The sequence below is a fragment of the Dreissena polymorpha genome, chromosome 4 (genome assembly GCF_020536995.1).
Source record: "Dreissena polymorpha isolate Duluth1 chromosome 4, UMN_Dpol_1.0, whole genome shotgun sequence".
Classification (NCBI taxonomy): domain Eukaryota; kingdom Metazoa; phylum Mollusca; class Bivalvia; order Myida; family Dreissenidae; genus Dreissena; species Dreissena polymorpha.
In genome coordinates, this window is record NC_068358.1 from 100809705 (window position 1) to 100837534 (window position 27830).

The 27830-nt window shown below is 37.7% G+C and overlaps 1 protein-coding gene across 1 annotated transcript; it reads right to left on the minus strand.

Moving 5' to 3' along the window:
- Positions 1 to 551: 551 nt before the first annotated feature.
- LOC127879760 (ATP synthase subunit alpha, mitochondrial-like) lies at positions 552 to 27271 on the minus strand. The gene is made up of 10 exons (XM_052426807.1): positions 27123 to 27271; positions 26450 to 26531; positions 24373 to 24542; positions 23894 to 24067; positions 21375 to 21541; positions 13672 to 13820; positions 11904 to 12055; positions 10692 to 11024; positions 7427 to 7571; positions 552 to 1114 (listed from the first exon to the last, which is right to left on the minus strand). The coding sequence occupies exons 1-10, from the start codon at positions 27180 to 27182 to the stop codon at positions 876 to 878; spliced, it is 1671 nt and encodes a 556-aa protein (XP_052282767.1). The 5' UTR covers positions 27183 to 27271; the 3' UTR covers positions 552 to 875.
- Between the last annotated feature and the right edge of the window lie 559 nt (positions 27272 to 27830).

A 27830-nucleotide genomic window follows, 5' to 3' on the forward strand; every position in this document is an offset into this window, starting at 1 on the left:
TTTTTCTATTATTTGACCTAGTTTTTGACCCCAGATGACCCAAATACAATTCCAACCCAGATTTCATCAAGATAAACATTCTGACCAAATTTCATAAAGATTGGACGAAAACTGTGACTTCTATTGTCAACACAAACAAATTGTCGACGGTTTATCTATTATTTGACCTCAGATGACCCAAATACAATCCCAACCCAGATTTCATCATACTGACCAAATTTCAAAATGATTGGATGAGAACTGCTGCCTCTATTGTCTACACAAGGATTTTCTATTATTTGACCTAGTGACCTAGTTTTTGACCCTAGATGACCCAAATACAATCCCAACCCAGATTTCATCAAGATAAACATTCTGACCAAATTTCATAAAGATTGGATGAAAAAAGTTACCTCTACTGTCTACACCAACAAATTGTTGACGGACACACACACGCACGCACAAACGGACATCACACGGTCACAAAAGCTCACCATGTCACTTAGTGACAGGTGAGCTAAAAAGCTGTGAAAAGAACTTAAACAAGCAATAATTAAGAAAAAGAAACAGAACATGTGGAAATCTTTTTAATTTTCTTGTATAAACATCATCAAACAAATCAACAACACCACAAGTGCTAAGACTGAGTGCTGTCAAGTGAATATCCCCCAAAAATAAATACAACTTTTGTTTAAATTTTATTGTTTTACTCAACAAATGTTGAAGTTCAGAGCACGTGTTAACATCACATCATCCAGCAAACTGCGAGCATTTTATCCTAGCACACATCAGAAAATACTTCCTTCAAAAACAGCTGCAGCACATTTGTTAAAGTCTCAAATACACAAATTATTATAAATCTCTACAAGCGTTTGTTCCCTAACTGGTGTCGGCACTCAAGGCTTGGGCTTCCACGCAGCCATAAAGCCAGAAATGGTCGCCTTCAGCTTGGCGTCAGTGTCTGGGGTGATCATGCCCTTCTCCCTGATGTCCGTCAGCAAGTCCTTCTCTGTGAGGCGGATGTGCTCCATTAGCTCCTCCTCGGCCTCTGTGATCTTTGAGGGGTCAACTTTGTCCAGGTGACCTTTGACCCCGGCGTAGATACACGCCACCTGCTCCTCCAGCGCCATCGGAGCTGAAAATGAGAGAAGGACCTTTTAGTATTTTAAGGAGTCTTATTGTTTGACAGTATTTATTGCTTTAACTCGAGCCTTGCTCTTGGAAAATGGGGTGTAGCCCCATATTAGCCAGTGCAGTTTTCCCAGACTTACAAGAGACACGCTTTCTGTACTTGTGTTTTTCGTTAGGAGGAAGTTCTCTTCTGTATGAAAAAATCCTGTTTATGCCTAAATTGTTATCTCTGAATAGCCTGTGTGCACTGCATAGGCTTATCCTGGACAACGCTTTACGCACTGGCAGTCAGCAAAGTTTTCCTAGAGTGCGACTCAACTTCTCATCAAAGGTCATTATAAGGTGTCATTTGCTTGATGCATTCACTTATGTTCTGTTATAACATTTAATCAGATCTTTCTCTAGGACTTTTTATTTTCCCTGCTCAAGATTATAATTATTGTTACAAAATGACAACAATTTCTTATACCATCAAAGCAAGTATAGACAAGAGCACCGCCTTGCGGGTGCAGACCGCTCATCTATTTTCTTTTTAAAGGTGAAGGGACTCTCATTTTCAATCACAAAGGAGGGAGGAGTGGAGTGAAGAGGGGTGTATAGTGTGGGGTTGTGGACATTTATTACATTATCTTCCAAAAAAGCGAAAAAAAAAAAAAAAAAAAAAAAAATCGGGGGGGGGGGGTATAGTGTGAGGGTGTGGTGATAATTTGTGAGATGATCTTAAAAAAAAAAAAAAAAAAAAAAAAAAAAATCAAAAAAAAAATTTGGGGGGGGGGGGTGGGGGGGTGGGGTGGGGGTATAGTGTGAGGGTGTGGTGGTCATTTGTGAGATGATCTTATAAAAAAAAAAAAAAAAAAAAAATTAGGGGGGGGGGGGAGGGGGGGGAGGGGGGGGAGGGCACGGGGGATGGTTTGGGTGAAGTCTATTGTGGTATGTCAGGTAAGAGTAGTTTCATCAAAGTATCAATCAAATCTAATCATAAATAAAGAAGTTATGGCAATTTTAGCAAAATTTAATAATTTGACCTTGAGAGTCAAGGTCATTCAAAGGTCAAAGTAAAATTCAAGTTGCCAGGTACAGTAACCTCATGATAGCATGTAAGTATTTGAAGTTTGAAAGCAATAGCCTTGATACTTCGAGTGGATCGAAACACAAAATTTAACCATATATTAAAAGTTACTAAGTCAAAAAAGGGCCATAATTCCGTAACAATGACAACCAGAGTTATGCAACTTGTCCTTTTACTGTACCCTTATGATAGTTTGTGAGTGTTCCAAGTATGAAAGCAATATCTATGATACTTTAGGGGTAAAGTGACCAAAACATAAATCTTAACCAAATTTTCAATTTTCTAAGTATAAAGGGCCCATAATTCCGTCCAAATGCCAGTCAGAGTTACATAACTTTGCCTGCACCGTCCCCTTATGATAGTTCATAAATCTTGCAAGTATGAAAGCAATAGCTTTGATACTGTAGGAATAAAGTGGACCTAAACACAAAACTTAATCAAATTTTCAATTTTCTAAGTATAAAAAGGGCACATAATTCTGTCAAAATGCCAGTCAGAGTTACATTACTTTGCCTGCACAGTCCCCTTATGATAGTTAGTAAGTGTTGCAAGTATGAAAGCAATAGCTTTGATGCTTAAGGAATAAAATGGACCTAAACACAAAACTTAACCAAAATTGTCAATTTTCTAAGTATAAAAAGGGCACATAATTCTGTCAAAATGCATGCCAGAGTTATCTAACTTTGCCTGCCCAGTCCCCTCATGATAGTAAGTAAGTGTACCAAGTTTGAATGCAATAGCATTGATACTTACTGAGAAAAGTGGAACTAAACGCAAAACTTAACCAAAATTTGCAATTTTTTAAGTACAAAAAGGGCACATAATTCTGTCAAAATGCACGCCAGAGTTATCTAACTTTGCCTGCCTAGTCCCCTCATGATAGTAAGTAAGTGTACCAAGTTTGAATGCAATAGCATTGATACTTTCTGAGAAAAGTGGACCTAAACGCAAAACTTAACCGGACGCCGACGCCAACGCCAACGCCAACGCCAACGCCAACGCCGACGCCAAGGTGATGACAATAGCTCATAATTTTTTTTCAAAAAATAGATGAGCTAAAAATTATCCCCTAGATGTGGGGCAATTTGAAACCAGAGAAACTGTAGTAACCATAAATCAACTTTTTGGCATTCAAAAACAGTGTCATGTACATAAAATAGATTGCAAGGAGGACAATGGCTCTATATAAAACTGTGTTTAGGTAGCAATTATATCTTTGATCAGTGAAGAATTTTCAACATTCATTTCAGAACGTTTACTTTGAATATGAACATCACATCAAAGACCAAACATCAACTGTGAAATATAATAACGTTATATTATAATACACACTCAGAAAACTGCATGTCTTTTCATCATTCTCCTTTAAGAGTGGTGCATGTGTGTCATCAAAGTGTCAACAGAAAACAGTGTTTAAATCATTGTTGTTGTACAAAAAGGCTTAAAATATTTAGTGTTATTGCTACCTTTATATTACTATTATAGATATTTATGGTATACACTCAGACAACTGTTTGGGTGATGGGTTTTCATCATTCTCCATTAGAGTGGTACATGGGTGTCATCACAGTGTAAACAGTAAGTTTTTAGTTTAAAAGAAAGTTGTTGCACAAAGAAGCACTTCAATTACAATATTAAGTGTTATTGAAACCTTTTCAATTTACATGTGCTATTACAGATATTTATGGTTGATGGTAAATGCATGGGTTATCGTCTGATTTTGATACTAGACTCATCTTTAATCTACTTTGACATTTACACCCTGATCAATAAGATATATCGTCCATTTACATTCTGCGCAGTATGCAGCCACAGCACATTGACTTACTTCCCTTACAAGTACCCATATATACTCGTGGGTGGAGAGGAGCAACATTGGGATTTATTTTTTGCTCAGGAAAATTCCGTGGTCTGAGTGGGATTTAAACCAGAGACCTTCCGATTCATAGACCAGCGTCCTACCACTAGACCACGGTCCCACTATATACACTCAGACAACTGTTTGGGTGATGGGTTATCATCATTCTCCATTAGAGTGGTACATGGGGTGTCATCACAGTGTAAACAGAAAGAGTTTTTAGTAAGTTCAAAGCATGGTTGTTGCACAAAGGAGTACTTAAATAACAATACTTAGTGTTATTAATACCTTATAAAAAAATATTAATGGTAAACACTCAGACAACTGTTTGGGTGATGGGTTATCATCATTCTTCATTAGTGTGGTACATGGGGTGTCATCACAGTGTAAACAGGGACTAAAACTTCACAGCTTAATCTGGTGAAATATCGTTATAAACAAGAGTTATACAAATGTCAGGATCACTTTGTAACAAACAGTGCAGTTGTGCACTTTCAATAAAGTTTCAATACCCAAAATAGGGTAAAGTTTGGAATAAAGGATCCTAGAGTATGTCTTAAAATTAAATAGTTTCCACAAAAAATAATTGATCTTTGATCAGTAAAGAATTTTCAACATTCATTTCAGAACGTTTACTTTGAATATAAACATCATATTACAGATCAAAATTTAATACATAATATTTGTATGATGAATTATTATACTAAAAGAAACTGCATGGGTGATGGATCAAAACTCTGACAACAGTATTGGAGATGGATTATCAGAACTTCACATTATGACATAACAGTGGTAAATTGGTGTCATCAGAAGTGGTGTTTAAAGCATGGTTGTTTTACGAAGCAGCACTAAAGTTAAAATACGTTTTAGGAATGTTCCACCTTTCTCAGTCCAAACTTCTGGGAAAAAAGTGAGTGAACAAGGGCTGTTTGTAAAACATGCATGCCCCCCATATGGGCTCTAAGTTGTTGTGACAGCCATTGTGTGAATGTTTTTTGTCACTGTGACCTTGACCTTTGACCTAGTGACCTGAAAATCGATAGGGGTCATCTGCGAGTCATGATCAATGTACCTATGAAGTTTCATGATCCTAAGCATAAGCGTTCTTGAGTTATCATCCGGAAACCATGTTTCTATTTTGGGTCACCATGACCTTGACCTTTGACCTAGTGACCTCAAAATCAATAGGGGTCATCTGCGAGTCATGATCAATGTACCTATGAAGTTTCATGATCCTAGGCATAAGCGTTCTTGAGTTATCATCTGGAAACCATTTTACTATTTTGGGTCACTGTGACCTTGACCTTTGATATAGTGACCTGAAAATCAATAGGGGTCAACTGCGAGTCATGATCAATCTACCTATCAAGTTTCATGATCCTAGGCATAAGCGTTCTTGAGTCATCATCCGGAAACCATTTTACTATTTTGGATCACCGTGACCTTGACCTTTGACCACGTCCTGAAATAAAATAGGGGTCATCTGCGAGTCATTATCAATCTACCTATCAAGTTTCATGATCCTAGGCATAAGCGTTCTTGAGTTATCATCCGGAAACCATTTTACTATTTCGGGTCACCGTGACCTTGGCCTTTGACCTAGTGACCTGAAAATCAATAGGGGTCATCTGCCAGTCATTATCAACCTACCTATGAAGTTTCATGATTCTAGGCATAAGATTTCTAGAGTTATCATCTGGAAACCATATGACTATTTCGGGTCGTCGTGACCTTGACCTAGTGACCTGAAAATCAATAGGGGTCATCTGCCAGTCATTATCAATCTACCTATGAAGTTTCATGATTCTAGGCATAAGCGTTCTTGAGTTATCATCCGGAAACCATTTTACTATTTCGGGTCACCGTGACCTTGACCTTTTACCTAGTGACCTGAAAATCAATAGGGGTCATCTGCGAGTCCTGATCAATCTACCTATCAAGTTTCATGATCCTAGGTATAAGCGTTTTTGAGTTATCATCCAGACCATTTTACTATTTCGGGTCACCGTGACCTTGACCTTTGACCTAGTGACCTCAAAATCAATAGAGGTCATCTGCGAGTCATGATCAATGTTTCTATGAAGTTTCATGATCCTAGGCCCAAGCGTTCTCGAGTTATCATCCGGAAACCACCTGGTGGACGGACCGACAGACTGACCGACATGAGCAAAGCAATATACCCCCTCTTCTTCGAATGGGGGCATAAAAATGAGCATTATATTGGAAGTTCAGTTAGGGCCTCAAGTGCAAAAGTAGTGGATGTGAACCCGACATGGCTGTTAACTTCAATCTGCAACGGACTGCCATAATAAATCTCTTATCCAGTTACCAATATTTTATGAAACAAAATATACACTCAGACAACTGTTTGGGTGATGGGTTATCATCATTCTCCATTAGAGTGGTACATGCGTGTCATCACAGTGTAAACAGGCAGATGTGTGCTCATCTATTTTCTCACAAGTGCAGGGCAACAGATAAGATTTCATGTCAATTAGTTTTCAGTACAAGCTTTTTATAACAATAATTGTGTTCCCCTTTAAAATGTGTAAAATTAGTTTTTGATAATACAAATTAAAACAAGAGGGCCATGATGGCCCTGAATGGCTCACCTGACTAACCTTGCTACATCAACTTAAATGTCCCCGGGGTGAAAATTGACCCTTATAATCCCAACTCAGATTTTAACAAGACAAACATTCTGACTATATTTCATTAAGATCTAATGAAAACTGTGACCTCTGCTGTCTACGCAAGGTTTTATGATTTGACCTAGTTTTTGACCCTAGATGACCCAATTACAATCCCTGACTTCGTGACAGGTGAGCTAAAAACACACTGCATGTGTAAGTACCTTAGACACAATCAAACTTGACCTCCTGGAGCTAGTTATTTTAATGGACATTAATCACACTCAGACAATTAATTGGGTGATGGGTTATCATCATTCTCCATTAGAGTGGTACATGGGTGTCATCACAGTGTGACTTGAGGGCAGATAAGTCAACTTTGGGTCATTTCCTTTTATCCCAATCCTCACAAGAAATCTAGGCTTAAGTGTGACATGATTGTACCTTTTTTAGATTTGAGCCAGCTCTGGGAAAACGGGGCTTTATGCATGTCAGCTAAGTGTCTTCCGAGATTATTATATGAAGTCTGCACACAATAAGAAACTTTCCCTTTTTAATTGTATTTTTTTGTTTAAAAGAAGTCTCTCCTTATCAAAATCCAGTTCAGGCATAAATTGTTGTCCCTGATTACCCTGTGTGGACTGCACAGGCTAATCTGGGACAACATTTTATGAACAATCATTAAGACCCAGTTTTCCCAGACAGTAGCTTATTTCTACATGAGACCCTGAAGATTACAACCCGCTGTGCAGCACATACCATACTGTCCCTGCTTGAGGAGCTCAGTGAGCCTCACTCCACGGTTGAGGAGGTTCTGTGTAGACTGGTCCAGGTCAGAGCCGAACTGGGCAAAGGCAGCCACCTCTCGGTACTGGGCCAACTCCAGCTTCATGGAGCCTGTCACCTGCAAAACACATACACGCAAGTTAGAAAGCTTTTTATACCTTGCACCACAGGCTCATCTGGAATGAAACTCTACACACATGCATAAAGCCACAAGAGGGAAGCCCATAGTATATATATATATATATATATATATATATTTGCTATAATAGAAACAAGAAGTGCAACTTCATTTGCTGAAAAACTACACCATCTTTTCTGTAAACCATGTATCTCGAACAATTTTTAACAAAGCAACTACACACCGATTGTTTTTGAAAGCTAATACAATTATTTATCTGGAAAAATTAACATCAGTACCATTGATCCAGCAGTATTTAGATACCAGCCCTCGGAAATTGACACTCACGGAAAACATTTTGGTCGGACACCGTAGTGTCCAAAAAAGCTTCGTTTCCCGATTGTTTCAAACAGCAGCACAAAGATTACATGACTGTTCGTCATTTAAACGGTTATTTCCCGTTCAATAAACATCTATGAATCGATAACAATACATTTTATAGTCATTCGCACACCATCAAAAGTGTTATTCACTCTGATGTGTAAGTAAACAACCAAGAGGTTTAATTTGTGAAGGAAGTGTGGGAATCCTCTGACGTCAATCGATAAAGCATTGTGTTCGCATGCGTTCTTTTTATTGGTTGGGCGGAATTTCCCGAGGTTCTCCGTAAAAGGTAAGTGAGAAATTGATGAAAACCGACCAATCGTATTTTGTGTTTACAAAATCTTGGAAGTCATCAAAGGGTTTCCCAGAGTCAAAATAGAATTTTTCTGATTAGATTTTGTACTCGCCGATCGAAAGACGCGATAAAATGGTGTTTACCATACTTTTTCGATAACAATGGGTATTGTAACCGATTGAAAAATGTATAATGTGAATACAGGTGCTGTTTATCTACCGTTTAATGACTTGGTTATTGAGATTTAGCTCTTATAAGTGATCGACATGGAAAATCTCTATGTGGACACAAAGATGTCCAACCAAACATGATTTTGGAAATGGGTCAACTTTTGCGGGCTGGTATCAAATACTGCTGGATCAATGGCACTGATGTTAATATATCCTGATAATTTATTTTATTAGCTTTCGAAAACAACCAGGGTGCAGTTTATTCGTTAGAAATTGTTCGTGATACATGGTTTAAAGTAAAGATGTGTAGTTTTTCGGCAAAACAAGTTGCACTCCTGGTTTCTATTATAGCCCCTACCAGAATTTTCCCCCTCAAAATACAATTTCCCCACCAAAAATATCATTTTTCACCAAAATATAATATTTTCTCACAAAGAAATGTTTATTTTTCCTTTAAGCATTCGACAATTATCCAATTTGCACCATGTACAACGATCTTTCTCTCTCTCTCCAGACGCACACAAAAAATCTGGGAATCCCAGTTATTCTAAATATAGCTCTTAAATTACGTCATGTAAACTGGGCAACTAATCGTAATAATCATGTGACTATTTTACTGGATACCGGTCTTGCGCGAGAAGGGTGTTTCATCAATAAATTACCGGAAACCAGTCGAATTTTCATCCGGGCTATGTGCAAGCCAAGATATAAACGTGAAAACAGAAAAAAATGTCTCACAATTGGCGTTCTTACACAAACAAAATAAAACATTCGGACTCGGAAGATACTGAATGCATCGAGGCATTTTTTAAGGAAAGAATCATCAAAAACCGTTATAACCCAGCAGGATTCTGAGGAAATCAACATCGAACATTGTGAAAGTGAAAGTAGACAATAAGCAGCTGCCGCTCCTTTCTCTTCCAATACGGTAGCAGGTCAATATCGTCAACCCATTCATCATGAAATTGAAATCACAAAATTGACATCGTCCCCCGGCCCCAGTACAGAAATATAGTTGAAAACATTTCCCATAATTAGATCTACACCTGCAACTTAATTAAGGACTTTGACTTTAATACGTGTTAAATGTGTTTAAGAACAAAAAGGACAGAGACAAGCATCTTTTGATGAGTGATAGACATTGAAATGAACAGTTTTTATTTTTTCCCCTAAAATGTCTCTTTCGCACTTTTTTCCCCTTTCACCCAGCGTCTTCCCCTTTCTCTAAAAAAAACCCCTGGGGGTCATCTGCCAGTCATGATCAATGTACCTATGAAGTTTCATAATCCTAGTCCTAAGCATTCTTGAGTTATCATCCGGAAACCATTCTACTGTTTCGAGTCACTGTGACCTTGACCTTTGACCTGCAAATCAATAGGGGTCATCTGCGAGTCATGATCAATGTACCTATGAAGTTTCATGATCCTAGGCCTAAGCATTCTTGAGTTATCATCCGTAAACAATTAAACTATATTGAGTAACTGTGACCTTGACCTTTGACCGACAAATCAATAGGGGTCATCTGCCAGTCATGATCAATGTACCTATAAAGTTTCATGATCCTAGGCCTAAGCGTTCTTGAGTTATCATCCGGAAACCATCTGGTGGATGGACCGACCGACATGTGCAAATCAACATACCCCCTCTTCTTCGAAGGGGGGCATAAATATGCTAAAACCATTTTGGTTATGATAAAACAAGCTTGCAATTTGTTTTGAATTGACTTTTCTAGAGCAATGACACCACATTTATTCATTTCAGTGTTTGTATTTCATGTATTGTGTGGTGTTATATGCCATTTAAGTCAATAGCACTGAGCTAAGCATGAGGTGTGTGCCAAACAAAACAGTTTAAACCCTCATTAGTCAATGATATGATTTTCATCAACAGTTCTTAGGCAGTGACCTCAAGTTAATCCATTTTTGTTTGTACTCATCAGGAATTCATGTCCTGTATCTATGGCAATTGGCAACTCAAATTAAAGACCTTAAGTGAACAAAACACTGATCTGCTTATGCAAATATAGTTTAAATTTAGCCTCTTCTAGAAAAATGGAGCTAAATGCATGTACCTAAAGTGTTGTCCAGATAAGCCCATAGTCTGCTCAGGCAAATCACAGGACACTTTCCACTTGTATGCATTTTTTAAAAATAGGTCTTTTAAACGAAAATCCAGTCCATAGAGGTGTTGTCCCAGATTAACTTGTGCGGACTGCACATGCTAAAGTGGGTGTTCACTAAACGCGATGCTCCTTTGTTTACAACTGTGTACCTGTTTCATTGCCTTGGTCTGGGCGGCAGACCCTACTCTGCTGACAGAGAGACCCACGTTGATGGCAGGTCTGATACCCTTGTAGAACAACTCTGTCTCCAAGAATATCTGACCATCAGTGATGGAGATGACGTTGGTTGGGATGTATGCAGACACATCACCGGCCTGTGTCTCGATGACAGGTAGAGCGGTGAGAGAGCCCCCTCCGTGAGCGTCATTCATCTTGGCCGCACGCTCCAGCAGACGAGAGTGCAGGTAGAACACGTCACCAGGGTACGCCTCTCGGCCGGGGGGTCGACGCAGCAGCAGGGACATCTGACGATAAGCTACGGCCTGGAAGGGGGACACAACATTTTGTTATGTTACTAATGTACACAGAAACTGAAGCGCAAATATATCTTGCTTTCTACATCTTAAATCTTTTCAATTTAAATAAAAGCTGGCTTTTACTTGATCTTTGAAAAAGCATTTGTATCAATAAATATGGTTTGTTTGCAATACCTGGTCTTAATTATTTACCAGTGTGTCAATAAGCGCTAATACAGCCTGAACAGACTAATTAACATTCTGTTTATACTGACCTGTTTACAAAGCTTACACCCATGTCTTCAAACTGACTATTTGAGCTTAATAAGCAACATTGTACAGTCCTATAAAACCACACTCAGACAAAAAGTTGGGTGATGGGTTATCATCATTCTCCATTAGATTGGTACATGGGGTGTCATCACAGTGTGCATAATGAACTAAGATAGAAACAAGAAAACAAACCCTCATAATCATGAGACACATCTTTCAAAAAAAAAAAAAACAAAAAAAAAACAAATTCTCATAATCATGAGACACATCTTTCAAAAAAAATTTTTTTTTGGGAGAGGGAATTTTTGGGTCCAGAAAGGGGAAAAAAAACCAGCCTAGTTTCGTGGGGGAAGACGCCGATATTCGGCGTCTTATATATGAGGTAAAAAAAAACCTGTGTATTTAGATATGTTAAACATTGTGAACGTCATAATGATAAAAATAAAAAATATTTTTTATTGTTGGTTAAAGCAGAACAAGGTCCAGTAAAATCTAGTGATGTTAATTTTAAAAGTTATTGGACCTCATGTCCTGAAACATTTTTTTTTTTTTTTTTGCATTGATTGAGTTTAAGCACATGTATTTAACCCGGTTTTCCTAGAGCGAGGCACAATTGAATTCATCCCCACTCACCTGTTTGGAAAGATCATCATAGATGATGAGTGCATGTCTGCCGTTATCTCTAAAGAACTCGCCCATAGTGCAACCAGAGTAGGGCGCCAGGTACTGCAGGGGGGCAGCATCCGAGGCCGTGGCACTCACAACGATGGTGTACTTCATGGCATCTAACAACCCAACAAAGAGTCATAACCATGAACAATGCAAAATCAAATATTAAAATGTTTTATATATTAAAAAAATATTTTCTTAAGATGTTTCATTTGTCTTCAAATTAAGGCTTTTGGATAAGGATATCCAATTTCTTGTATCAATTTGGATAAGGATATCCAATTTCTTGTATTACTTTAATGCAAGAAAATATTCAAAACTATCTTTTGTGAAACTTTAAGTCTGCAGTGATTCATTTTCTGTGCGTCCAGCGTACCAGACGCACGTTTTTCTGGGGACGCATCATTCTCAAACATGTGCGTCCTTGGGACGCAATGTTTAAAAACTCTGATTTTCAACATCGTCAAAGTTGTACATACAGAGTTCGATTTGTGGTGATAAGCGAAACACGTCAACACATTCGGAATGTAGTACGCGTATTTTGATTGGTTGAAATATATCAATTATCCAATCAGTTACGACGTTTTATTAAAAGTTCGTTTGACGGTTATTTGGCTTTCCCGGATGGTAAACAAAGAAAATGCCACCCAAAAGGTTTTCAAAATTGGTCCTCAACAATATAAATTAATATTTTTCTTTAAAAACACCAGTTCCTCGGCCGAAGAACTCAAAACTGACACTCCCTGCGTAGACTACAATGACAATGATGTTTCTAAAGAAAAAAAAGAAGAAAATTTCAGACAAAGTGGCTCGGGCTCTACTCTTGGCTATGTCCCCAGTGAAAAAAACGCGGAAGGCTACATGTTTTGTTCAGTGTGTACTGACCACAACAAGGTTAATGGTATGACAAAATTAGCGAAAAGTCCAAACCAGACAAACTTATGAGAGTGAAGTTGTGCAATTTTGCCCAGAATGAATTTGTGGAAAAGCTCCCTGTTTGGAGAAAAAAAACAAGGCGAGAAGGCTATACACCTTAAACAGAGTACCAATGTTGTTACACTTAATATGTATTGAAGGTGTTAACCTTTTGACCAAAGGAGAAATTGTCTTTTGTCACACTGTTCGAAAGGGCTAATTTTGACCAAAAAATTATAAACACTAGTCATCCAATCTATTAAAACTCTAGTCAGTCCGAATTGTTAAAGATGTTAAAAGCTCTCTGTGTAAGATATTAAATGTTTCACTGTTTGTTATTAAAAGTAAAACAAATAAAGATTTTACTTGCTATATACCTATTTTTGTTTTTAGCTGTAAAATTGCATAAAAGAGCCCCTGGCTAAGGTGTATCATGTTAAGAAGATTATTTGTAACGAATTTACAAAGACACAATCTGGGACCCATTGTTTTCAGTTTGGACCCATTGTTTCAAAATATGCGAGTCCCAGGGACTCATTGATGTAGATTTCAAAATGAATCACTGAGGTGCATTGCTTGTGACCAGTGCTTATTTAAGCTGTTCTGGGAAAACTTGGCTTAATACATGTGAGTAAAGTTCCATCCCAGATTAGAATGTGCAGTCTGCAAAATCTAATTAGGGACACAGCTTTCAGCTAACACTGGATTTGCGCTATGAAGAGACTTTTAAACAAAAATTCCATCAAGGTGGTAGGTGTTGACCCTGATTAAGCCCAGTTTTCCCATAATGCGACTTGTTTTGTCTCCCACATCTCACCAGCATCTGCCAGCCTCTTGACGATCTGTGCAACAGTGGATCTTTTCTGACCAATGGCCACGTAGATACAGTACAGCTTCTTCTTTTCATCCTTGCCTTCATTGAAACGTTTCTGGTTGATGATTGTGTCAATGGCAATGGCAGTTTTGCTAGAAAAAAAGAGATGCTCTTTGTTAGTGACGATGTTTCACTTGATTTTGACATCAATTTTATATCATTGAAATCAAGAAGAATTTTGGGTCACCTTTCATTCTTTGAAGTAACAATAACTGTGAAAATTGTCAATTAGAATAAAACCCGACAGACATTTAACCCTTTGAGCGCTGGAACCGGAATTAGAAGGCCTTTGCAAACAGTTTGGATTCAGATGAGACGCCACAAAACGTGGTTCTATCAGGATCCAAACTGTTTGCTATTCTGATAGTATTTTTTGAAAAAAAATATAAGACAATGCTTATTTTAGAAATTTAGCAGACAACATTTTAGCAGACGACAAATTTCCCAGCATGCAAAGGGTTAAGTGGCTGGTAAAATTTTATTTTTATTCAAGTTTATGTTTCATTTGTCCCTTTCTATTTCTTATTGTTATAAGATGGACAGGTTATTTTGAGGGCCGTTTATGAAGAACTTTTTAAAGCATAAAGTTCCAACCAACTAATAAGATGGTTTGTGAATAGAAAAACTGATATTTTTGTTATTTTATACAGGCCTTTTTTTTGGCCATTGAGGAAAAAATGCAATTTCAGTGTTATTTTCGGCTAAAATTGCACTGAATTGGGAATAAAAAAAATATAACTCTTGAAAATAATTCAGATAAGTATTAAAAATCAAAGTACTGACAGTACTGGTGTGATGATGCTTTTGAAGAGGATTGATATAAAAGCATCTATTTAAGTTCATCTACATCACCACAATTGTGTATGTGGGTACAAAAAAATGGGTACGAAAAGTTTGGGTACAAAAATTATGAAAAAAAAAAAAAATTGGGTACGAATAAAGATTTGGTTAGGAAAAAAAAATTGGGTGGGAAAAAAAAATTGGGTACGAGCAAAAATGTGGGTACGAAAAAAATTGGGTACGAAAAAAAATGGGGGTACTGGGAAGTAGTACGCGTGGGGAACTTGATCCATTCAGCGAAACTGGGTGGCGGGTTACATTTTCGATCAAATATAACAAGACATATCTTAAAAAGATATTCAACATGTATTTTCTGTACCACTTATCTTACAACAAGAGCACCGCCTTGCGGTTGCAGACCGCTCATCTATTTTCTTTTTAAAGGTGAAGGGACTCTCATTTTCAATCACAAAGGAGGGAGGGGTGGAGTGAAGAGCGGTGTATAGTGTGGGGGTGTGGACATATAACATTATTTTCCAAAAATGCGGAAAAAAATTATATAATTCGGGGGGAGGGGGGGGGGGGTGCGATGGTTGGACGGTATTTCAAATATAAAATAATAAAAATAAATATTTGTGTTTTTTAACCGTTTCAAAAAAAATAAAAAATAAAATTGGGGGTGGAGGGGGGGGGGATGTTATAGTGTGAGGGTGTGGTGGTCATTTGTGAGATGATCTTAAAAAAAAAAAAAAGAAAGATAAGGGGGGGGGGTTCGGGTGGGGGGAGGGGGGGTTGGGGGGATTCTTGGGTGCGATGGTTGGACGGTATTTCAAACATAAAATAATAAAAAAAATATTTGGGTTTTTTAACCGTTTAAAAAAAAATTGAGGGGGTGGGTGGGGTGGAGGGGTATAGTGTGAGGGTGTGGTGGTCATTTGTGAGATGATAAAAAAAAAACATTTAGGGGGGGGAGGATTCGAGGGGGGGGGGGAGGGGGAGGGGGGAAGGGCACGGGGGATGGTTTGGTAGGAGTCTATTGTGGAATGTCAGGTTAGAGTAGTTTTGTCAAAGTATCAATCAAATCTAATCATAAATAAAGAAGTTGGCAATTTTAGCAAAATTTAATAATTTGACCTCGAGAGTCAAGGTCATTCAAAGGTCAAGGTAAAATTCAACTTGCCAGGTACAGTAACCTCATGATAGCATGAAAGTATTTGAAGTTTGAAAGCAATAGCCTTGATACTTCAGAAGTAAAGTGGATCGAAACACAACATTTAACCATATATTCAAAGTTACTAAGTAAAAAAAGGGCCATAATTCCGTACAAATGACAACCAGAGTTATGCAACTTGTCCTTTTACTGTACCCTTATGATAGTTTGCGAGTGTTCCAAGTATGAAAGCAATATCTTTGATACTTTAGGGGTAAAGTGGACCAAAACACAAAACTTAACCAAATTTTCAATTTTCTAAGTATAAAGGGCCCATAATTCCGTCCAAATGCCAGTCAGAGTTACATAACTTTGCCTGCACAGTCCCCTTATGATAGTTAATAAGTGTTGCAAGTATGAAAGCAATAGCTTTGATACTGTAGGAATAAAGTGGACCTAAACACAAAACTTAAACAAATTTTCAATTTTCTAAGTATAAAAAGGGCACATAATTCTGTCAAAATGCCAGTCAGAGTTACATTACTTTGCCCGCACAGTCCTCTTATGATAGTTAGTAAGTGCTGCAAGTATGAAAGCAATAGCTTTGATACTTAAGGAATAAAATGGACCTAAACATTAAACTTAACCAAAATTTTCAATTTTCTAAGTATAAAAAGGGCACATAATTCTGTCAAAATGCACGCCAGAGTTATCTAACTTTGCCTGCCCAGTCCCCTCATGATAGAAAGTAAGTGTACCAAGTTTGAATGCAATAGCATTGATACTTTCTGAGAAAAGTGGACCTAAACGCAAAACTTAACCAAAATTTTCAATTTTCTAAGTATAAAAAGGACACATAATTCTGTCCAAATGCACGCCAGAGTTATCTAACTTTACCTGCCCAGTCCTCTCATGATAGTTAGTAAGTGTACCAAGTTTGAATGCAAGGTATGCTGATTAGAAAAATCGAGCTATCTCAAAAAGTGGACCTCAATGCAAAACTTAACCAGACGCCAACGCCGACGCAGACGCCAAGGTGATGACAATAGCTCATAATTTTTTTTTCAAAAAATAGATGAGCTAAAAACGTTCTGTTACAGTAAAACGTTTGTGGGTTATAACATGAAGTTTCAGCATATAAATTCAAAACTTGACATGCTCTTTAATTCCACCATGCTCTTTAATTTCACATGTATATCATACCAAACTTTATATTTCGTTGTTTTCTTTCCTAAGCTAATGATGTTATGTGTATGGACCTGATTTCACATACCCATGTGCATGAACATATAATTTTCCTCTTTTGATTATTGTTTTTTTCTCTAATTCAATAAGCTTAGGCATGTTTGTTTGTTAAGTACAGCAATAATTTCATAATGATTCCCAAAATTAGGTATGAGCACATAGTCGTAAGAGCACTTGAATACGCGAGTTTGCCCATGAACACATGGTAAGGTTAACTAAATCTCCGCGATATGACCTAATATGTGTTTAAAATGGCAATCGATATACAACAAACGAATGAATTTCAAACATAGTATGTGCACTGATGTGGCTCTGTAATTTCTGTTTGAAAAGTTTATTAAATATGCAAAATGAGAAAGCACTCATAAGAGCGGGTTTCACAGACGTCCTATGGCTACTGTAATATGCTGTTCATATACCATAGTCGCTACAACGTTTACAAAAGGCAGGTTTGAAATAATACGTTTTCTTTACACTCATGATCGCGTTGAAAGTTAATTATACACCTTTTAATTCGCAATTTATTTACTGAATCACGACAAATGTCAAAAACAACAGGGTTCTCAATAAGAGCCGGCCGCCGGCCAAATCGGCCGTTTGAAATCAGATTTTGGCCGGTTGAAAATCGCTCAGATTCCGAATATCGGCAATTTACTTTTCTAAATTTGCGTGTCTTTTCTGTAATTTTGCTCCTTTTTGCTATTAAGCAAAGACGTCGCTTGATTATCTCCCTAAACGCATTACAACAACAACAACAATGAAATGGCGCAAATTGGAATCGGTAAAAAAACAGTCAAATATTTTGACGTTTTTCCATCACATGGTGAATTTTTTTGTTGTTGTGAAAGTTTGTTTTAATTCAGTTACGTTTCAAACTAGAAGTGTCACGCAAAATGTGCATGGTAAAAGGACGATCAGGCCATTTCCCCTGTCCTGTAGGGCCGAATTTAGGCCACATTCCCAATCCAAAATTGAAGTTTTTTCCTTATCAGAACAAAATGTTCCAATTGGAACCTTGTGCAAAAAAAAACGTCAAAATCGTAAAAATTGACCCTAAAAATTGAGTGCAACGTATCCTAAAGTCGTATTTATCCGAATTATGATACACTTTATTTGTGAAAAATCGCATTTTATATTCATTAAAATTTTACAAAAGAAATAAATAGCTTTTTTCAATTATCTGTTGTTAGTTAAAAAAGCTAAAATTCATAAAATGCACAAAAAAATGCTCAAATGTAAGTGCCTTGTTGACCATTAAAATAGCCATAAAATGGCCCAAAATGCAGGTTATCAAATGCTCAATTTTAAAATTTTCAGGGGGAGCATGAGCCCCGAACCCCCCTAGAAGGCTGGTTGGCCTCGCAGTTTGGCCTGTTGGCTCAAAAGTTATTGAGAACCCTGATACAATACAGAAAATGCATAGTTGTTTCATTGATCTATAAACATATAATGGATTGAATATAACTGATTTAAAATGAACGTTTTCAAACTATTATTAAATCTTTTTCCCAGAATATGCTGTCCTATTTATACCTCAGCTTCCTATACCTTTATCAACTAGGGCTTTGTCACAGACCTGACGAATACCCCCACATGCCGCATTGACACATAATATTTTGCATGTCGTCTTCACAAAAAACAGCGGACACCATGCTCAATTTTTAAAAAGCACTTAGTGACCCCTTGACCTAGTTTTTGACACAGAAATGCCCATGTTCTAACTTGGCCTTAAGATCATCTCCATAAAACTTCTGACCAAGTTTGGTGAAGATAGGATGTGAACTACTTGAATTAGAGAGCGGACACCATGCTGAATGTTAAAAAATGCACTAAGTGACCCCGTGACCTAGTTTTAGGCCCAGAATGGCCCATGTTCAAACTTTTCCTAGAGATCATTTAGATAAAACTTGCGACCAAGTTTGGTGAGGATTGGATAAAAACTACTTGAATTAGAGAGCGGACAACATGGCGAGGTTTAAAACACACTAAGATACCCCGTGACCTAGTTTTTGACCCGGCATGACCCATATTCAAACTTGACATAGACATCATCTAGATACAACTTCTGACCAAGTTTGGTGAAGATTGGATGAAAACTACTTGAATTAGAGAGCCGACAACATTGTGATGTTTAAAACGCTCTAAGTGACCCAGTGACCTTGTTTTTGACCCGGCATGACCCATATTCAAACTTGCCCTACACATTATCAAGATACAACTTTTGAAGAATTTTGGTGAAGATTGGATAAAAACTACTCAAATTAGAGAGCCGACAACATGGTGAGGTTAAAAACACACTAAGTGACCCCGTGACCTAGTTTTTGACCCGGCATGGCCCATGTTCGAACTTGACCTACACATCATCTAGTTACAACTTCTGACCAAGTGTGGTGAAAATCGGATTTAAACTACTTGAATTAGAGAGCAGACACCATGCTAAATGTGTAAAACGTACTAAGTGACCCTGTGACCTAAATTTTGATCCGGCATGGCCCATGTTCAAACTTGGCCTTCAGATCATCTTGATAAAACTTCTGACCAAGTTTGGTGAAGATCGGATGAAAACTACTTGAATAAGAGAGGACACCATGCTGAATGTTAAAAAACGCACTAAGTGACCCCTTGACCTAGTTTTTGACCCAGCAAGGCCCATGTTCGAATTTGGCCTTAAGATCATCTAGATGCAACTTCTGACCAAGTTTGGTGAAGATCAGATGAAAACTACTTGAATTAGAGAGCGGACAACATGCTGAATGTTTAAAACCCACTAAGAGACCCCATGACCTAGTTTTTGACCCGGCAAGGCCCATGTTAGAACTTGGCCTAGACATCATCTAGTTACAACTTCTGACCAAGTTTGGTGAAGATTAGATGAAAACTACTTGAATTAGAGAGCGGACAACATGCTGAATGTTTAAAACGCACTTAGTGACCCCATGACCTAGTTTTTGACCCTGCAAGGCCCAGGTTCGAACTTGGCCAAGACATCATGTAGATACAACTTCTGACCAAGTTTGGTGAAGACCGGATAAAAACTACTTGAATAAGAGAGCTGACACTTAGTACGGACAAACAGACCGACCGACAGACAAGTTCACTCCTATATACCCCCCCCAAGCTTCGTTTGTGGGGGTATTATGATAATCAGCGAGGTATGCTGATTAGAAAAATCGAGCTATCTCAATTGGACTGGCTAGGTCTTTTACATAGGTCGCCATTGTGAAGAATTTTTTCATGGTATGAATAACTTAGACAAGCTGCTTCGCAGCATCGTCAAAAATCATTTATATTTATATATTTGGTTAGATGGAATTTTAATAAAATTGAAATATAATCATCATTAGGATTTGTTTCACAATTTTGCTTTGGGGATTAGTCTGTTAAGCGGGCCTGTAATTTATTCAGTTGTACCAACATTTTAAGCCATCTTTTTTAACTTCAGGTCTATTAAATTATCTCTGACATGATTTTTTTTACTGACATCGATAATGTGACCATTCTCTACAAGCATGATGCGTGTGGTTCACATATGCAGTATTTGAAAACAAGTACAGGAATGCAAAAAATAAAACAAGAGCACCGCATAACGGGTGCCAACGCTCGGCTGCACGTGCAGTTTTGAATAAAAGAAAGCTTGTCAGATTTTTGTAAGAGGTCACAGCGACCTTGACCTTTGACCAAGTGACCCCAAAATGGGTGTGGCGTGTAGAACTCGTCAAGATGCAGCTACACATGAAGTTTTAATGTTGTAGGTGGAAGCACTTTTATTTTAGAGCCAATGTTAAGGTTTTAGCACGACGCCCATGGCGGACGACACGACAAACTGGCTATGACAATACCTCGGGTTTTCTCCGAAAACAGCTGTGCTAATAAAAACAAGAAATTTGTTGAACTGATTTCCCCCACCAATAATAAAATTTGTGACATACAGACGGACTGACCGATGGATGCCAATTCTATATCCCTCTGCCTTTGGCGGGGGATAATAATACAGTCCAATTCCACTGAATTTCACTAATATGATTTTTAAATAAAACAATAAAACTTGATTATCAATTTGAAGATAACTGATACTTCAATTCCTTTTGTAACGGGTTCAGGTAATGTTCCAAAAGTAGTGAGAAAAAGCACTACATACAATTATTACACTTATCAAGGTTAATTGGAACAACATACTTAGGAAGGAATTAAGTAATTAGCTATTTTATTTTATACACACTCAGACAGTAAGTTGGTTATCATCATTCTCCATTAGAGTGGTGCATGGGTGTCATCACAGTGTGACTTATAAACTAAGATAGAAACTAGAACTCCCCATGATTAGCAGAATGAAAGACTCAGCCAAAAACCAAACTAACCTTTGTTTATGCACACAAAGAGGAAAAAAAATCTTTTTTTTTTGCTTTTCTTGCTAAACTGTATAAAATTCATGCACAATTTCTGGAATGTTCATTTACTTAATCAAACCTACCCAGTCTGTCTGTCCCCGTAGATCAACTCTCTCTGACCACGACCGATGGGTACCAGGCTGTCCACGGCTTTAATGCCGGTCTGCATGGGCTCCTTTACGGAGATTCTAGGGATGATACCTGGGGCCTTGGTTCCCACACGAGCCCTGGTCTTGCAGTTAAGGGGGCCCTACATGTGGGAAAATAAGATGGTTAATCAAACGACTTTTAGCAGTTATTCAAGGAAGTGATATGGGAAAAAAGTTTAGATTTTTTTATTTAACATAACTTTACAATTAATACAAAATCAAGATATTTGAAGAACATGTATAACAAGAGCTGTCAGAGGACAGCGCGCTCGACTATTCGAATGCTTGACAGTATAAAGTATAACATCATGGGGAAACTGTTCATATTCAATAATTTAATAGACGATCTTTCAAAGGGGGGGGGGGGGGGGGTTGAGAGGGGGTATAATGTGGGGTGTGGTCATTTATTAGATGATCTTTCAAAATAAAAAAAATAAAATAAAAAAAATGTTATGGGGGTAGGGGGGGGGGGGGGGGGTGAGAGGGGGATAAAATGTGGGGTGTGGTAATTTATTAGATGTTGTTTAAAAAAACATAAAAAAAAATTGGGAGGGAGGGGTAGGGGGTAGGTGGGGGTGAGAGGGGGGTATAATGTGGGGTGTGGTCATTTATTAGATGATGTTTAAAAAAAAATTGGGGGGAGGGGTAGGGGGGTGAGAGTGGGTTTAATGTGGGGTGGGGTCATTTATTAGATTATGTTAAAAAAAAAATGGGAGGGGGGAGGTAAGGGGGGGGGGGGGGGGAGAAGGGATTCTGGGTAGGGGCGTGGGGTATCATTTGGGTGGAATCCATTGTGGTCTTCAGGTAAGTGTTGTTTTGTCAAAGTAATAATAAAATGTGATAATAAATAAAGAAGTCATGGCAATTTAAGCAAAATGTTCAATTATCTAAGTGTAAAAGGGGACATAATTATGTCAAAATGCTTGATACTGTGGTCTGCTCTTGTTTATAGGTTGGGGTCATGTTGGTAAACAAGTATGCAACATATAAAAGCAATATGTCAAAGGATATAGGAAATATTTGGGGTAGTACACAAACTTTAACATAGATTTATCAATAATATGCATATTCTACGTATAAAAGGGGCAATAATTATGACAAAATGCTTGATAGAGTTGTCTGCTCTTGTTTATAGGTTGGGGTCATGTTGGTAAACAAGTATGCAAAATATGAAAGCAATATGTCAAGGGACAATGAAAATAATTGGGGAAGTACGAAAACTTTAACATTTGCACGCTAACGCAGACGCTAACGCCAACGCCCGGGTGAGTAGGATAGCTCCACTATATATATTTTATATATAATAGTCGAGCTAAAAATGATACAAATCAGCTTTTTATCACTGATTGGTAATAAATAATGTTATGAAATCAACATGCATATGCTTATGGACAAGAAAAGATTAACTAGCACCAAGTCCAGGGGTTATTCTGCCTATTTTGGGAAAAGGAGTCTGACCAAATTGGGAATTTATATGGACAAAATTGTCCATTTTGGGAATTCTTGCTTCGATGAAACAGCTCATTTTGGGAAAACATTGTGAATTTATCATGCTTAAATAAGTCGGTGGTTTAACAAATAAATGTGTTTTTATTTGTTATTTTGTCTTCTTTATATAAACACATGCAATATTGGGCATGATCAACGTTTATTAAAGTACTGCAATTTTGTTTTTCAGTTACAGTTACACTCTGAGATAAGAACTGTACAGTCAAAAACTTATAGCAGATATATTTTACCAAAACAAACACTTGTTAGTCACACAAGTTACAGCATAATTTTTCTCTGCTTTCTGTTTTTGAAAGCATCACACAGCTTCTCCAATGTTTTGTCATTCAGATCTAGACCTTCAATGCAGGTAAGCATCAGATGAGTATGTTTGGTTTGTGTGAATGTGCTGCGTAATGGGGAGCACAGCAGGTTCATGGTGCTGAATCCTCGCTCAACCACAGCAGTGCTTGCTGGTATGATACACATCAGCTGGACATTAATAATCTAATAGTCATAAGACACTTATTTCTTAAAAAAATAAAAAATTGAAGGGGGGGGGGGGGGGGGGGGGGAATGGGATTTTTTTTAAAATAATTTCGGTTTGGGATCGGGTCCATTTGCTTTGGGAACACCTTCGTTTTCCAGAGGCGCAGACAGTGCTGAAAAACCCCTGAAGTCAGAATGTTTTGGAGATGGGTTATTTCAGGTGTGTTAGGTGTTGTCCCTGATTAGCCTGTGCAGTCCCCACAGGCTAATCAGGGACAACAATATCAGCCTAAACTGGATTTTTATTCAGAGAATGAAACAATTCTTCTTTTAATGAAACAATTCCATAAAAGCAAAAAGTAAAGTGTAGTCCCTGATAAGCCCGTGCGCACAGCTAAAGTGAATTTGGTGAGACCACAATTTAAGCACATACAGAAAGCCTAGTATTCCCAGAGTGAAGCTCTAATGGTGCCTACCTTGCCATCGATGGGGTTTCCGAGAGCGTCCACAACTCGTCCAAGCAGCTCAAGTCCCACAGGCACATCCACGATGGCTCCTGTCCTCTTTACTACATCACCCTCCTTGATCAATCTGTCGTTACCAAACACGACCACACCAACATTGTCAGGCTCCAAGTTCAAGGCCATGCCCTGTTACCATGGTGTTTTATTAGTGACAGTAACACAGGACAACAGAATAATAAAAAGTTACCACAGTGCTCAAGACAAACTTATTTCAACAGAATGAAAATTAAATGTATGTACTTAACTCCCATGTGAACTGTTTATTACCACAATTGACATGGTTCACATAAAGACTTCAATTATTTGATAAAAATCAGTGTTTACTCTGGGGTAAGGAAATTAAATAATTAGCCAATTAATTAAATAGTTTCATTAAAATGTACACTTATTCATGGGAATGCAACACATCTGAACAATCTAATGCCAGTCACCTTCAGCCCACTAGAGAACTCCACCATCTCCTCAGCCTGAATGTTTTTAAGGCCATATACACGAGCAATACCATCACCAATGCTCAACACACGACCAGTCTCTTCCAAGTTGGCTGTTGTTGACTGACCGAGGATTCTCTCCTCCAAGATGGATGAAACTTCAGCACCGCCTGCAAGCCAACATTAACTGACATTATGTTCCATTAGAAAATGTAATAATCACGCTCTGAGTAAAAAGGGGTTAAATTCAAGGGCGCAAATTGCTGTCCCATTTTATCCTGTGCAGTCCTAAACTGGATTTTCATTAAGAAGAGTCTCCCTTTAAAAAGAAATGTAATAGAGCAGAAAGTGTCATCCCTGATAAGCATGCACATTCATTAAGAAGAGCAGAAAGTGTCATCCCTGATAAGCATGCACATTCATTAAGAAGAGCAGAAAGTGTCATCCCTGATAAGCATGCACATCAGGAACTTCACTTTCTGCTTTAATTACATTTTTCGTTTAAAGGTAGACTTCGCAACGAAAATCCAGTTAAGGGTAATAGTGTTGTCCCTGATAAGCCTGTTTCTACTGCACAGGCTAATCTGGGACGTGACTTTACCACATACATTAAAACCAGTTTTCACAGAGGGAGGCTCATTTTGCCAAAATGCAGTTTATTTGATAGATATATGGAATATTTTGATGTTTTTTTCCTAGCAGTGATTTTTGTCCTTCTTTATAAAGTACCGGAAAACGTCACTTTCTCAATTAGAAAAACACTACACATTTCCCACTTGCTATAAACAAAATCCGAACTGAAGATTCAAACCAATATGAAGACTTCACTACATGATTTTTCCCAATTTCAGTTGTTTTCATGCAAATTGTTCCCGATTGGGCTGGTGTGGGTACACCAATTAAGCAAAAACAATCGCTGCCTAGGGGTCTCCAAAGTTTAAACCAATTAGTAGCATTACACTGGAGTATGTTCCTTAGGTAGAACCAAAATTTGGTGTTAAAGAAGATTGTTAGAACACTCTTTAACTGCTACTCAAACCTGGAACCTAATCATAGACAAAACACACCATACTTAACTGACTTTACCCAAACAATAAAGACTATGGACATACACCATACTCAAGTAAATAAAGAAAACTTAAACATACACCATACTCAAGTAAATAAAGAAAACTTAAACGGCAAAATTAATGTCTCATCTTTGTTCACTAGAATTTGATTATGTTGTTTAACAAACACAGTTTATGAGTATTGATTATGTACAACAATAAAAGACAAGAAGTAAACCTGTCTTCTTCACTTCCTTTCCTTAATTTAGCATTATAATGTTTCCAAGCTGCACCTTTGTTTTTGGACCAGCAATATATCTTAACTTGCCTGTCCAGATGAACAGCAAATCGGATTCAATTTCCACAAGACTGCAGTTGTATACATGTACATTGCATATCAGGCCAAAAAAAACAAGATATGTGTTTGTCAGAAACTGGAAGTTATGAGCATTTTTCTAAACCTAAATGCAAAGCGTGACGGACAGACTGACAGTGCTATCACTATATGCCCTCCGTTTAAGGGCATAAAAATTATTTTTGGAAACCTTCCATTGGGAAGTTTTAGCTCCCATTTGGGAAAAATATAAACTTTTTTCCATCATGAATGGGGCCGATCACCAGACCAGATTTTTAATGAAAAAACAAGAGATGTGTTTGTCAGAAACACAATGCCCCCTATTGCGCTGCTTTGAAGCCATATATTTGACCCTTGACCTTGAAGGATGACGGTGACCTTTCACCACTCAAAATTTGCAGCTCCGTGAGATACACATGCATGCCAAATATAAAGTTGCTATCTTCAATAATGCAAAAGTAATTGCAAAACTTAAACCAAGGTTAAAGTTTTGGGACACACACAATGAATGAATGAATGACAGACAGAAAGGCCAAAAACAATATGCCCCCGATCTTTCGATCCGGGGGCATAAAAACACTGATTACAATCACTGACATATCACTGCACTCTTTTATTTGTTTATGTTTAAGAATTTTTGAGTAAGTCATATTTAAAATATTAAAATATTTACCAGATTTGGCTGCATAAAGTTGGCTTGCCGTTGAGATGTTACGACTGGCCACTGCACTAGCTCCAAGGGCATTGCGGCAGACCTGAAAAAGAAACAGCCGTACCTTGTAAGGAAAGTATTTTTACACTATCCACACCAGTTGGTTTTAATGTCAGGAATAGTAATATGCAATCACTGTTTGGACAAGCCATATCATGTCCAGTTTGAAGCTTTTGACTTCAAGAAAGGGTCACCTTCAAAAAAGATCTCCCTCAGTCAGACAATGAGAAAAGAGAAAAAGCAACTATTCATATAAAATATTTTTTTGATGTCCATGATATGTATGATTGCACAATGTAATTAAGATTGGAGAAAATATTTTATATTGAATTTGAAAACAGGAAAAACCTATCAAAAAGTGGGTGGGGAAGTGCTTGGATTAAAATAAAATCATAGCAACGACAAAATACGAAAACAATTTGACCATATAATGTAAAGCAACATATCTTTATATTTAAGCTATTTTAAATGTCAAGTAGATGCATATCAATAATATTGTCTCAAATAGTGTTAACAATCCTTCCAGGTCAAGCAAGGGCACCGGCGACCCAATTTTTCTAGTAAAAAATACGCACACATAAAACGAGTGCAAACGTCTAGACGTGTTTTTGCAATGAAATACATCAATACTAACCTTCGGTACTGCCCTTGGAAGCTGTCTCACAAGAGATGATGCTACTCGTGCTGTTAACATTGCACCGGTGTTCTTGCTGTCTCGACCAGTATGGCCACCAGTGACAATTCCGTGCGACGGAAGATGTGAACCCCATTCGGTTACACTGCACAAAATACTGCACTATTTATAAAATTGTGTATCCGAAATCAGAATGCAATTTCACAATTTCAAATCTTAACATTCACCACGAACATCCTTCAAAATCTTGTGATTGTAATCATTAATATCAACATGTACGAGAAGTAATATCTGCGTTTGAGTTTGAATAAGATCAACACCAACATTTGTAATATAAACAAAAAGAAACCTCAGATGCACCATCAGTAGGTAAAACCGTATTACTGTATCATACATAATAATTCATTTATTGATGGCGAATCAATCAAATACCTAAATCAAAGTACTGGCAGTACTGGTGTGACGATGCTTTTGAAGAGGATGAATATAAAACATCAATTAAAGTTTATCTATATCACCACAATTGTGTATGTTGATACGAACATTTGGGTACGATAAAAAATTTGGATACGAAAATTTTGGGTACGAAAAAAAAATTGGTAGGAAAAAAATTTGCGTACGAAACATTTTTGGTACGAAAAAAAGTTTAGGGGTACGGGGGAGTAGTACCCGTGGTTAACTTGACCCATTGAGCGAAACTGGGAGGCG

What these genes read in the sequence shown, in the direction of transcription:
- LOC127879760 (XM_052426807.1), bottom strand. Translation starts at nt 27,182, where the DNA reads ATGTTAACAGCACGAGTAGCATCATCTCTTGTGAGACAGCTTCCAAGG. An exon ending in GAAACCCCATCGATGGCAAG is followed by an intron (nt 21,542 to 23,893) that starts GTAGGCACCATT and finishes TCCCACATGTAG; the next exon opens with GGCCCCCTTAACTGCAAGAC. An exon ending in ATGATGATCTTTCCAAACAG is followed by an intron (nt 11,025 to 11,903) that starts GTGAGTGGGGAT and finishes TCCCCCTTCCAG; the next exon opens with GCCGTAGCTTATCGTCAGAT.